This window comes from Triturus cristatus, chromosome 6 (genome assembly GCF_964204655.1).
Source record: "Triturus cristatus chromosome 6, aTriCri1.1, whole genome shotgun sequence".
Classification (NCBI taxonomy): domain Eukaryota; kingdom Metazoa; phylum Chordata; class Amphibia; order Caudata; family Salamandridae; genus Triturus; species Triturus cristatus.
In genome coordinates, this window is record NC_140589.1 from 1,069,492,923 (window position 1) to 1,069,506,804 (window position 13,882).

A 13,882-nucleotide genomic window follows, 5' to 3' on the forward strand; every position below is an offset into this window, starting at 1 on the left:
ATGTCACCCAAGGAATGTGATATGTCACCAAAGCATATCTCCGAGCAATCACCACCTCTCATTGTGTAAAACTACTTAAACACAATATAGCGCGTCTCCACCTTCAGGGACGGGAGTGTAAGCGACATGCACGCAATCCAATTGTGCGTAAGCGACCCCGAGGCTCAAAAACATGGTGCCATTGCCAGCCTGGGGCCTCATACATGCGAAACATGCGCCCACTGAGCAGTACTGTTCTTTTTAGCCACGGCTGCCGGATGGAAAGCTGGGGGCCGCACAATGGATTAAAGCCCGTAACCTGCAGATGCCACAGCATAGCCCACGTGCCCCCCGTGCGCATGCATACCTCTCCGTGTCGCCACTACTGAGGAGATAAAAATTATAGTGCGACTCTACCTGCCGGAAAAGGAGCGCTTACACGAGCACCGTGTTTCCATTGCACATTCAGGCACGGGAGATACAGACAAAAGCGAGGCTCGACCCGAAGGCACTGGAGCGCCGAACACGGGCCCGTAACTACATACTAAAACCCAACAAGGAGGCTCTGCCGGGGTCCAATCAAGCGATCCCAGAAACACCCAAAACTGCAATATCCCAATCCGGGGCCTATACAGCACGAACTTGAGCTAGAACTAACCAGGCAAAGAGCACCCACACTCTTGGCCTTCTTCCCTTGAGGTTATTATGACATCGCGCTAGCCCGCCCAAGTCCAATCGGCATCCGCGCGCTACACATAGCACCCGCTCCGCCGCAAGGGGACACACCAAAATGACGCAAGCCTACATAGTGCATACTCTGCCATACATGACACCGTGCCCACATAGCACTATCAGATAAATGCCCCTCACCTCCCATGGCTGATACTCTGCTCCGGTGTGCACATTATATATATATATAGCGAGAACTTGGCCCCACGGTAAAGGGGGGGGGCCCCACATGGCACCGCCTTACATCCACATTCACGCGCGGGGAAAACAAAGACCCGCCTGCGACAGCGCGCGCGTGCCTGAGGCCACACCGCCTCTCCCTACAATGCCCACGCTGAGGCCCGAACCTGGACTCCCCAGATCAAAGCCACCCGCATTCCACACCCAGGGACTTCTCACGTGTACGCGACCTCGCCGCAGCGTAGCCGACGGTCCACATCCTCTCCTCGACAAACCAATTGCGCTAACTTCCCTTCTTAATCATGCGGTGCTGCACTGTATTACTAAAACGCGCATCATGCCTGACATGGTTTAGACGCCAGTAAGTAAGTAACGGTGCCTTAACCGTGCATGTGTTGTAAAGGCCACTAGGACACCCCTTCCATCCTTGTCAAGGGAAGTGCTAACCTTCTCTCCTTTCATCCAACACTATCCGTACATGCCAGGATGTGAGGCAACTGGTGCAAGAAAGCGCTATGCTGCCCGATTCGGGTCAAACGCGCGCTATGCAAGCTCCCGCCTCCCAAAATTAGCCCTTTTTGCAAAGTAAACAATGTTCTCGTAATGTATGCTTAATGGCGGTGTGCATGCAGTTATTGAATAACGTACTTTAAGTTGTAACTTGTGAGTAAAAAGGTGTGCCTCCTTTGAAAACAGTAACCTGCTGACCTATTTACATCAAACGCACTCTGTAATCTACTTGGCACACGTTCTTAGCAGCAGGAACACCTACACTCTGCACTAACTTCCCGTTAGTCTAAGCCTCAACTCTACAAAATGCTGATCTCTCCAGGAGGAAATTAATCACACGAGTAACTTGACCCACATGTGAGATCTGAAAGAAACGCAGCATCCGGTGCTTCAAAAGCCTAATAAACACCCAAACCCGGCGCCCACAAGAAGATAGCACCACGGTCGCACCGTCCTAAATCCAGCCCTTCCGGGGCCCCCTCCACGCAATCCCTGCGCTCTACCACTGGGCTACACCCCCTGGCATAATGACACCCGTGCTCTCAAAAGGACAATTCCGACTCTCGCACCCTGGTCCCCTGCTCCGAGGTCGGCAGCACTGTGACAGAAGCGGAGATACCGGAGAAGCGAACCTGGGGCCACAGGCATGCACCGCATGCGCTCTAACCTTGAGCTACAGCCCCGCAGCCACGAATGCCTTAATAAAAGCACCGATCCGGGCCCTCCCGGCCACGCTATGGCACCAAGATCACCCGCCGCTCCACAGAGACTCTCGCTTCCAATCAATCACCAACACTTACCGGGATAACTGAGACCTGATCCGGGCTAACCCAGTAACGCTACAACCCCGGTGTTGCATAATTATATAGCGCGAACTCGGCCATTAGGTGATTAAGTGATTTGCCCAGATCACAGGCTGTGGACGCGACCACAAGGCTCGAACCCAAGGTCTGCAGTCTTGCCGCCGGACCACATCCCGTCCCCAGGGCCTTCAGGCCCAATGAGAGCCCCTTCCAGGGCAAATAACCAAGGCTGAGGGAAGCCGCCGACCGGGACACGTCTAACTGCCGGCTTTCAACGTACACATTTTTTATATCGCCCACCTCAAGCAGACTCACCGCGACAAGCGGACGTTCTGGGCCGCAGACGATCGTACCAGGCGAGCGATCGATCGAAGTGTGACTCTATCTCTCCAAGAGAACACGACCGACGCGGAACCAGCAGCCAAGGCAAACGAGCGGACAAGAGGGCGAGGAGGGGGCGGGGACCGAATATGTACCCCCCCCTTGGCTCCTCCCCGCCGGAAGCAGCTACCTGACTGGGGTCTCCCTAGGTCAAGCCCAGGGACACGACCTCCCACCCCTGTGCCTTCCTGTGGCACTAAGGCGGCCGCCCTCAAGGGGGCGGGCCGCTGCGCAACCCCCACCCCGGGCAGCCTTACATCTGTGCAAAGCGATGGGGGCGGGTGTGTTTTCCTCCCCCTCAGACAGAGGGGGAATGGAGGCAATACAGACCAACTGGGGGTTACTGTTGGCCCAGCTGTGCATAGGAGACGCCTTGGAGGCCTCCTTTTCCTCTTGGCTCTTTACAGCCTGCAGCGCTCCTGGAGGCGAAGGGCCAGAGATGCAGGCAGATAGTGTGGGAAGTCCTGTGGTGGCAGCAAGCACACTCGTTGACGCAGCTCAGAGGAATACCAACTAAGCAAATATTCTCCCCAAAGACTCAGTGCAAACAGGCAAGAGGAGAACTGAAACTAAACAAAGTGTACAGTGATGGCGTTTTGTAGGATATTGTCTACACAACCCAGTGGTGAAGCGGGGTGGTCGCTCGAAGCTCAGAGGTGTACAAGGCATGAACCAATATGGGCAAACCATGGCTAAAGATAAAGACCTCAATTCTCAACGACAGAGAAAAATGGACAAGTACACAAAAGTGGTGATTCTGCCCCCTCGAAGCACTGGGGGATACTACCTCCGCGCCAGACAATGCAATGCTCTTGCGAGCAATACAAGCTTCAAGAGAAGCATTGAAGGGCAGGATAGCTGAAGTAAGTAGGGACGTAACCCTACTAAGGCAAGACCTCCGCAGTGTAGCTAAAAGAGTGACACAGGCAGAGCAGCAAATCTTGGAAACGGAAGACGCAACGCATAAACTGCAAGGGGAAGTTACCAAGTTGACAGCCTCCTTGAAGGAGACAATGTGGAAAGAAAATGATATAGAAAACCGGGCGGGAAGGAATAACCTGCGATTTACATAGGTTTCCCGGAGGGAATCGAGGTTACAGACATGGGAGGGTACCTCCTCCAATGGCTTAAAAACACTTTCACTAGCGCCTCATTTTCCACCTGCTTTGAGATTGAATGGGCGCACAGAATGCCTACCTCCAGGCTGCCGGTGGGGGCTCCCCCATAGCCGGTCATAGCCCAGTTCCCAAACTATCAAGATAGAGACTTAATACTTTGCGTGATGAGATGGCTGGGATAGGTCCAGATGCAAAACACGAAAATAATGGTATTCCCGGATTACTCCAGGGAAGTCCAGAAGCAAAGGAGAACCTTCAACTCCGTAAAGGAAAAATTGAGAAACCTCCGCATACAGTACATGCTACTCTTCCCGGCCAAGCTAAAAGTCCTATTTCAAGACCGGACCTTTCTCTTCCAGACCCCCGAAGAGGCTTTGTCGGGGGTCGGGGGTAGAGGAGAGGCCCATCAGGGTGCGGAACACAGAACAAAGAGACTCACAGTACCGGACACCAGAGACGGTGGTAAGACCTAAAACCATGAGAACCATGACCAAACAACGCTGAGGGCAGGGTCTGAGTCCTATGGCACCACATCAAAAAGACGTAAAGTGACTGGGAGAGAACAAAGCAAGACCAAGACTTGGAGGAGCACTCAAATCAAAGATTGAGGGACCAGTCACACCCCGGAGGCAGGCCTAGGAGACAAGCCACACCGGACCCTCCGGAAAAAGAACACTCGGGGGGATCAGACAGCGACTACCCGTTACTGCAGACAATTACCTGACTAGAACAGATGGCGGTGGAGGGGGAACTTGGTGGGACATTGCGACCAGCGTCGCCAGAGGGAAGCGAGGATGGTTGACGATCCAGGGCATGCCGGATGCCGAGGGGACAGTAAGAGAGCACTAGGTGCTAATAGAAGCCAATCTATCCTAGGCTGGGTGTAATTAGAACCCGGGCTTGACCACTACGGGTTTCCTGCTCTCATTAGTTAGCTAGTTTCACTGTTGGGATAGGGAAGGGACGGGGCACAGACCTCTCAGACTATACCTACTACACAGCTGTCATGTTGAGTGTGGGGGAAGTGGGAGAGTGTGGGGTGGGGGGGAGTTGGGGCGGGAAGATTCAGAGGGGGGCACAAATGGAGGTATTCAGATTTATTTTAACGGCTCCGACAAACACATGCTTGCACTTCAAGACACAGGCAGCACATTGAGACTCCACATCCTGGGTAGACATGATATGGACAACCCCTAGGGACATGGCCGACATAGGGCAGATCCAGGAGACGTACCTTAGAGGGACGCGCTGTAATTTTCTGGGAAGAGGCATGTACACTACACTAGCGCACGTGGGATTCACCTCTGGCTCCCGGAGGGTAGCGATACTTGTCAGGAAGACTGTACCCTTCCATTTCTCTAACACTTGGTCCGACCCCAGCTGCACATATGTGGCGGTTCAGGGAACATGGGGGCACAGAGAGATTACTCTAGTTTGTGTTTATGCGCCCCTGCGACTACAGTGACAGATACTTGAGAAGGTAGCGGAGGTTATTATGACTACTTATACAGAGAACACAAAAAGGTGGACATCCCGGCTCTGTCCCCGGAAGACCGAGATGCTCTGGAAGAAGAGTTTATGCTTGAGGAGGTGACTGAAGCCATACATAAACAAAAAACAGAGAAGACTCAAGAGCCTAATGGTCTGCCTGCGGAGCTTTTTAAGGCAAATTCCACGTTGTTGGTTCCTCACCTGCTGGGTATATTTTGGGCAGCTCGGGAAGAGGGTATTCTACGGCCTGACTTGCGGAAAGCAACGGTGGTGGTGATCCACAAGCCCGGAAAGCGGGTAAAAGATTGTGGGTCATATCGACCCATCTCTCTTCAACGTAGAGGTGAAGGTACTAGCTTCTCTCCTAGCAAACAAATTGGCCTCAGTGACCACCTCCCTCATACCTGCCAACCAATTGGGGTTTATGCCGCTTAGAGCGATAAGGTTCAACTTGAGACGCCTAGCGAACTGGCTGAGTACGATCCAAGATAGAACAAAGTCTCATGTGCTGCTGTCACTGGATGCAGAAAAGGCCTTTGATGCTGTCCATTGGCCTTTTATGTTGCAGACGCTGAGAAGATTTGGGTTTGGCTCCAAATTTATGGGATGGATTGAGCTGCTCTATAGGTCACCGACAGCAAGAGTTCAGTTAAATGGGGCAGTGTCAGAAGAGTTTACGATAGAGAGAAGTGCCAGGCAAGGGTGCCCATTGTCACCGATGCTCTTTGCATTGACCCTGGAACCATTAGCTTGCCTTGTATGAACACATTCAAAGGTAAAGGGGTTCATAGCAGGCGGAAGGGAGGAACGCATTTCGCTCTATGCTGACGATGTCCCTTTGTATGTCACCGATCCCCTATCCACAATTCCAACCCTTTTTCAAGTACTGGGGACGTTCGGGAAACACGCATGCTATAAAATTAACTGGAGTAAATCAATCCTCTACCCAGTGGGAGGCGCTCCCGACCTGCAGAATCTCCCCAGGGAACTACAAGTAACCACGGAGGGATTCAAATACCTGGGGATATATATATTAACAGACACCTCACGCAGCCACACTAGTAACATTCGTAGGGTGATGACAGAATCCCACGCTGTTGTGGAGCGGTGGAGAAGGTTGCCTCTCACTCTACTGGGCAGAGCAGCAATGTACAAGATTGGGTGGCTAATGGCTCCTTTCTATGACTCTGGTATATGATGTCTGAGCCAGCAATGAGAAAATCTAGGGGCTAGATGTTCAGACCACAGGTTAGAGTCTGCTTTATTCAGGCAAACACCGCTCCCCATTGGCACCTGTGGTACTGTGCCTTTGCTTTTCAGCTGCCTTTCAGCTGTTGATTGCATAAGCCTGAACAGCGCATGTCAGGCTGGCCCAGTGAAAACACCAGCCAATCTGACGTGCAGTTCAGTTAACACAGCCTCAGGTCGTCCCACTGACCTGCTGCAGTGCTGGGAGAGAGAGCTCCGTCATAGCCCACCACTAAACATGCGAGTACAAGGAAAGGTGTGCAAGGGAAAATGTGGACTGTGTGTAATGCAGTGGGTTTTAGTGGGGTGGTCGGGGGTCAATGCCCCCACACCCCCTATGGAAGAACTGCTACTATTCTTGAGCAATGAGCATTCTATGCACCCTCGAATTAAAGAAATGGAATGTAAAAGAGGATTAAGCTCAGGTACTTCTTTTTGAAAGCAAGCTCAACAAAGGAAGACAAGTGGCCCTGTTTTACACTATAGTAAGAATCCTATAGAATAGCGTGTTGCACTTAACTTGATTATGATCAGCAGGTTTTGAAAATTCATAAAAATCTTTTTTTTTCATTTTACTAATTTTAGGAAGAATATAATGATGGCAACCTAGGGACCTCGTGGTATGCACAATCTTTCGTGAGGGGCGCTGTTGCATGATAGATATGCCTAGCTAATGGCTTAAATATAGAAAGGCAGCATTTTACCCTATTTATAGTGTATACCACTGTAACTCCCAAAGAGCTACTTACTGGTAGCTCTTAGAAAAGAGGATGTCAAGCTCAAGTGAATTATGTTTTTTTTCTCCACAGACTGGATTATCTGGCAACCTGATTGTGCTCTCGGTTCTGTACAAAGGTGGATTATTGATGAGCGGCGCTCATATGACTGTGGGTGAACTCTCCTCCTTTCTAATGTATGCCTTCTGGGTAGGAGTGAGTATCGGAGGTATGTCACCAATATATATGTATTCATGGATGCAGGTTCCGTGCAGGGTGGATTTTGCTAAATCTTCACCAATCTTTATGGATGCATGTCCCGTGCAAGGTGGATTTTGGAAAATCGGAGAGTTTGTAATCATCTTACTGTTTGTATTAAGGATAGCAGCAGAAATAATCACTACTTCTTAAAAGATGTTTGGGATGTTTACCAGGCTGGGCTCCTATATATTTAATAAGCATAAAAGGCTACGTTTTTATTTTCCCTTCTGCATTGGCGTAAAATTGCTAGTATTCTAAATGGGATGTTTATGCCACATATTTTGGTTTTGCTAGAAAGATGTCTGAATTTGGCAGTTTCTGCAACAGTTTTGTTTAAGAATACATGGGGTCATCCAAATCTTATTTTAACGATAAATGACATTTGACAGTTGGTTTGGTGCTTAAAAATCTTGCAGACATATATGAGCTTAATGGATAAGAGTGGGACAAAGATTTTTGGCCTTCTATGACTTCAATGTAGGAATTATATTGCTATCATTGGTAGCAAATAACCCTCAGGGATGAAAGTTAAGAATAAAAGCAGTCCAAACAAATTATGCTAGTTTCAGTCTGACTACTCAGATCAAAGGGGTCGAAACAAAATTACTATAGTAGCAAGCAAGAAACAACTAGCAACTTTGTGTTAAAGTGTTGGAAGGAATGCATTTACCGCTCAAGGCTCTGCAGGCAAGACGGCCCTCACTTCAAGTGTAGGAAGTATTTGGACACCGTTTGTGTACAGAGTGAAAGTTTAAGACTGTATTGTGCCATTCCTTGGAGAATTAACCAGGTGTGTTTATTGTCATAAACCTGCCAAAAAGCCAACACCACTAGAATCAAGGAGAATGTCTTGGGCAAGGAAAATCTGATATAGAGCTGCTACTGTGCATATTATTCTTGATCACATTGACCTGTAAGTAAGTCTTTCAGTGTTGATTTGCCTATTTACTATAATATTTAGCCAATGTCTTGATTGGTATTTTTCACTAGGCCTGGTTATGAAATTCCGCTCGCTTGCAGAGTTTTTTTTTCGCTTGCAGTAACCAACGGTAAGTTGGCGAGCGTGAGCAGGTAAAATCTTACGACGGATGACCGTTACCGCTTGTGTAGAGAAACCTTTCGTTCACGTTGAGAAAGCTGCCGGTTGAGTAGAACATCTACTCGAGCGGCAGAAAGAAGCAGCGTCCTCTTGCACTGTGCATGGTGTCGTTCGTTCTGATGTTCCAGTGCAGGGGAAAAAAAACTACGCTGAAAATCAGCATGAACGGCATGACCTAAGGCACTCCGCCGCTTGCGGAACCTGGCGTATCGCGGTTGAGTTTTTTGGGTAATTTCTCAGATTTCCACAAAGCAGAATCCTCGAACTCTGCCCAGGGTTATTTTTCACATCTTTTCCAGAAATTCAGAATATTTGATAGTAGTATCCCTCTTCAATTCTTAAATAGTGCTCCAAAGTCCAATATAATCTATTGTCCAGCTGTTGCCACACTCAGTGCCACCATTAACAGCTTTCAGCAGTTTGACTCAGGTTTTGCCATTGCTGGAGAACAAATTGTGAGATGTGAAGGCACCAGTAAGGGAAGACACAGAAGAAAACAGAAGTTTGGGAAGGAAGAGTAGGGAAGAGCTGTAAATGAAGAGTTCCTATGGACAGATGGTATTGGATAGCAAATGGGATAGAATACTTGATCTGGAGGATGCTTAGGTTGATGACATATGCAGTCGGGCAATCTAGATTCCAGCCAGGATATTGGAGGTTTTGGTAATGGATGAGAGAAACGTTAGTTAGCAGTGCTTTTTGAAAATAATTACCCCCGGATCCTATTAATTAGGAGTCAGAGAATGGTAGCGTTAAGGGGTGGGGGTAGAGTCATGAGGAACTTTGAGTGTTGAGGGACTAAGTCAAGAAAAGCAGAGTTTGACCGTTAACTATTAAGAGCAGTACTAAAGGCCTTAAGGCTAAGAGGAGGTTTGATGGTACATGCAACATGACCCATAGGAATTTATTGTCAGTACTCAACAAGCCCTGAGGGATGAGGCCACGATAAGGAGCTGCAGGGAGGCTTACAAGTCTGCAGTCCAACACAGGAAGAAATGTATCAGGGAACAAGCTTGGGAGGCTCTCGGAAAAGCTAGTGTTCTGTCTGACAGCCTGAAGTTCTGGGCTGTAGTAAATAGTCATTTTTTTTCTGATACTGCCAACCATAGAACTTATTGTACTATATCTGCTGACCACTGGGCTCTGCATTTCGAAGGCATGTATAGTGTTGACAACTTAGAAGTATTTGAGGCATACAGGGACTCCGGCTTAGCCTGTTTTTCAATTCATTTTAGCACAAACGTGGTTTACAAAGCTATCCGCTCTACATCTGGCGGGAAAGCGCCTGGTCCGGATGGTGTCACTTCAGACCTGTATAAGGCTGACCCTGTGGTCTGGGCAACGATTGTGGCACGGGTCTTTAATTCGGCCTGTGTGTGTGGTTTCCCTCCCTCCTATGCCAAGGGTATCATTATTCCCATTTTTTAAAAGGGCTCAAGGGATGACACTGCTTGCTATGGGCCTATCTCGCTCGGCTGCTAAAATCATGAGGAAAGTTATATTGGACCGTTTAACAGTGTGGCTAGACAATTTTAACGTTATATCTGACCTACAATACGGTTTTAGGCAAGGCAAAGGGACCCTGTATCAATGTCTCAACCTGCACTTGGTGGTTGGGAAATATACAATTGCCAAGAAGGGTATTTTACACATGGCTGTTATGGACCTGACGTCAGCGTTTATCTGATTCAATAGATCCAAGTTGTGGCTGACCCTCCAAGATCTGGATACGGAATTGATGGCTTTCTTACATGCCGCCTATAATACACCAAGGTGGCAGTGAGATATAATGAGGATGGTGGCATGACAGACTCCTGGGTGGTCAACAGAGGTGTCCGGCATGGGTGCGTTTTGGTCCCCTTGTTGTTCACGCTGCATATACTAGGGGACATCTTATCATCCGGCTGTAAAGACATCCCAAGAGCTGGACCCAACATGATCGACGCTCTCCTGTACGCAAACAACGCAGTCCTGTTTGCCAGAACCGCCGTGGGTCTTCAAAAACCTTTCAATGGTTTTATAGATTTTATGGACTCTTTTGACCTAGCCACTAACTTCTTAAATCCCACACTGTCGCTAGGCTCTCGGAAGGCTGCCAGGATTACGTTTTTTTGCAAAGAGGCAGAACTAACAAAAGTGTTATCCTTTCCATATCTGGGAGTGCTGTTCGATGATGGAGGGTCTTGGTCTGCGCAAGAATATTCACAAATAAAGTTCTGGCCAGACCAGCTGGGGCAACCTTGGAGTTTGCAAAAAGGATGGGCTCTAAGCCATTCCTGCCTTGCTTAAGGTGTACAGAGAAATCTCCAGGCATGGAATTCCGGAGGCTAGAGGGTCTCCAAGGAACAGTAGGATGTAGTCAGCATAAAGTGCAACTCCATCTTCAACCCTACTCCCCCATCTCCATCCCTGTACCCACACATTACATTGTATGAGGCATGTCAGTGGTTCAATGGCTAAGGCCAATAACAGTGGGTAAAGTGGATACCTCTGAAGCGTCCCCCGCTGGATTGGGAAGGGGGCGGATAAGATGCAATTTACCCAGAACTGAGCAATTGGGTTATGATAGAGCAGATGGACCACTCTCTGAAACTGTGCTCACAGGCCCACCAGCAATAGACCACCTCCAGGAATTCCCACAAGACCATGTCAAAGGCTGTACAAAAGTCAACAAGGAGAAGGGTTAAATTTGCCCTGGACACTCTGTGTCTAGGATAGTGCCTCATGCAGCCGCCGAATGCAGTGGTGTGTGCTTCTACCCGGCAGGAACCCACATTGGTCCGTGTGAATGGGTTGGGGTATGGGTCAACTAAGTCGCCAGAATTTTAGCAAAGATCTTTATATCCACGTTGTTAAGCAAGATCGGACAGTAAGAAGCGCATTGGTCTGAAGGCATGCCCTTCCTGGCGCTGCCCACAATAGTGGCACAGTCCAGGTCGACAGGAACTATCCCTGCTGTATCGCCTCTGTATAGGAGTGGAATCTCTTATAGTATTTTATTTATTATTTTATTTTTAAAAGGATTTTTATTAAGCCAAAAAGAAAAACAACATACAAAAAAAAGAAAAAGCATACAGGCTTGCAAAGGCACTCGCTATCCTTACAGTTACATTCACGTCAAATGTGCAGAAGTCAACTCAGTGTACAGACTTTTTGTTATGTAATCAAGATAACACACTTTACACATTGGTATTCAGTGCTACAGTATGATGAGATTGTAAATACGATGTTAACGGCTCCCAATAGTCTCTAGGTTTAGATCCCGTAGGCTGTTCTTCCCTCATAAGTCTGTAGTGTGCCCCTGCAATAGGTCATGTCCTGCACCCATTGTTCACACGTGGGACAGTTCTTGCCATTCCAGTATACAGCTATCCGTCTCTTTGCTAACAGGAGAGCAATTACACAGAATTTCCGTTTGGTCAATCTTAAATTTGACACTAGACTCAATAAACATACTAGGATTGTGCAGTCTATTCTAGTCCCTAAAATAGCACTCAAAATACCAGTTATCTTTTCCCAGTAGTCTTTAACCTTTGGGCAATACCACCCAAAATGTATAAAGTCGGCATCTTCGGCTTTACATCTTTTGCAACATGCATCAGTACGGAGCCCACATTTCTTCAGTTTAACAGGTGTATGGTATTGTAAGACCTGGGGTCACCGGGCCCTAAGGGGGTAACGTGACTCGAGCGGGTGGGCACCCGAAGGCTTAAGTGTAAAGCGACCATACAACACACACATCCCCTGAAGCAGGAAACGCACACAATAAGGGACACCACACAGTAGGTTCACTGAAAATCAATCAAGTTTATCTAAGCAAGTTAGATGCAAATGCAGGTCATTAGATTGCAATGGGCATTACTTGAGTACATTAGCGTCAGATTTACCAGCAATTCATTAGGATGTCATAGGCAATACCTGAATACCTTAGCGTCAGTTTCAAGAGCACTTCATCATACCTCCATTGGCAATACCTGGCGAACCTGGGAGAGCGGTAAACACAGCGGTTAACCAGAGCGCTGCGCCCCTCCCACCACTAGCGTTTCACAATCTGCCGTGGGCACCTTGCGCGGTATCTAGCAATTATTCGCGCTTCGAATTAGGACTGGGAAACGTAGCGCCGCACCTGGGAAACTAATAGCGTTTCAGGGCAGGACTTGCGGGCATACCGCTACTCATGACACCACTAGCGCTTCAGAGCAGAACTTGCGATCACAGCGCTACTCGTAATCAACAGGCATTACGCAAGCGGTACCCTTCTACGCGGCAGTCTCAAGGCAAGGGGGGCAATCCCACGGAGGGGAATCAGAGTCTCCGAGGCAAAGGGGGAATCCCACAGAGGGGAACCAGAGTCTCGGAGTGCGGTGCCGCTCCCGATCGACAGGGGGCGCACCGGGTCCTCCACAGGCCTCCCGGGGAGCAGGGGGGTGAGTCCCAGGCCTCAGCACGGCCACGCTACCTCCCAGCCCCCGGGGGTTACCTTGATCTCGGCGTCCTCGGTTGCGGGCAGACGCTCTGGGGGTCTTCACGGTTGCGGCCCCGCAGTTAGAGCGCTCAGCGGCGGGGGCGGCGACGCGCAGTCCGCCTCCGGCACGTGGGTGCAGAAGACTGCTTCACGGCCTTCCACGACTCCTGTAGACGCTGCGACGGGGGATCCCAGGCAAGGTTGGGGAGCGCAGGGGTCACAGCGCTAGTACCTAGTTGATCCCCCAGCAGTCCAGCAGTCAGTTCAGCTTGGGTTTCAGTAGGGAGCTTCAGCATTAGATTTCAGCATGAAGTTCCAGCATGAAGTTCCAGCATGAAGTTCCAGCATTCAGTTCCAGCATTCAGTTCCAGCATTCAGTTCCAGCATTCAGTTCCAGCATTCAGTTCCAGCATTCAGTTCCAGCATTCAGTTCCAGCATTCAGTTTCAGCATTCAGTTTCAGCATGAAGTTCCAGCTTCAGTTTCAGCCTTCTTAATGGCGCAGATGTCTCTGGCGCCCTTAGGGGTTCTGTTTCTTGGGGGTAGGGATTGAGTTGGTGACTAGTTCCCTCCTAGTCAGGTTTGGCAGATGGCCCCTGGGTTCTCCTACCGCTGGGCTAGATCAGTGGGCTGTACAGGGTCCCTCACTCACTTAAAAGGCAGCACCTAAGCCCTGTCACTTTCAGAGGCATAAGTCCCTGGCTAGGCCCTACCGCCTAAAACTCCTGCGTGGATTCCCCAGGTCTGCTTTACCCCAACTGGCCAACTGACTAGAAAATGTTCCCTCCCTCTGTTAAGTAGCCCTAGGTCAGGTGACCACTATCCAAGGCGGCAAAAAGTAAACCACACCTCCCTTCTAGAAGGTTCCAGCACATTCCAGGAGCTTCCCCATTCTACCTAAGG

The 13,882-nt window shown here is 49.2% G+C and overlaps 1 protein-coding gene and 1 non-coding gene across 3 annotated transcripts in view; one reads left to right on the forward strand and one right to left on the reverse strand.

The window, feature by feature from the left end:
- ABCB10 (ATP binding cassette subfamily B member 10) overlaps positions 1 to 13,882 on the forward strand; it is a 945,933-nt gene that overhangs the window by 337,899 nt on the left and 594,152 nt on the right. For both annotated transcript variants that reach the window (XM_085611934.1, XM_085611935.1), the window contains exon 6: positions 7,249 to 7,384. In XM_085611934.1, coding sequence (XP_085468060.1) covers positions 7,249 to 7,384 — 136 coding nt within the window. The remainder of the gene's footprint in view (positions 1 to 7,248; positions 7,385 to 13,882) is intronic.
- Positions 1,233 to 1,357, reverse strand: LOC146821000 (U6atac minor spliceosomal RNA). The gene has a single exon (XR_014965198.1). It is a non-coding gene; the product is annotated as a U6atac minor spliceosomal RNA (small nuclear RNA).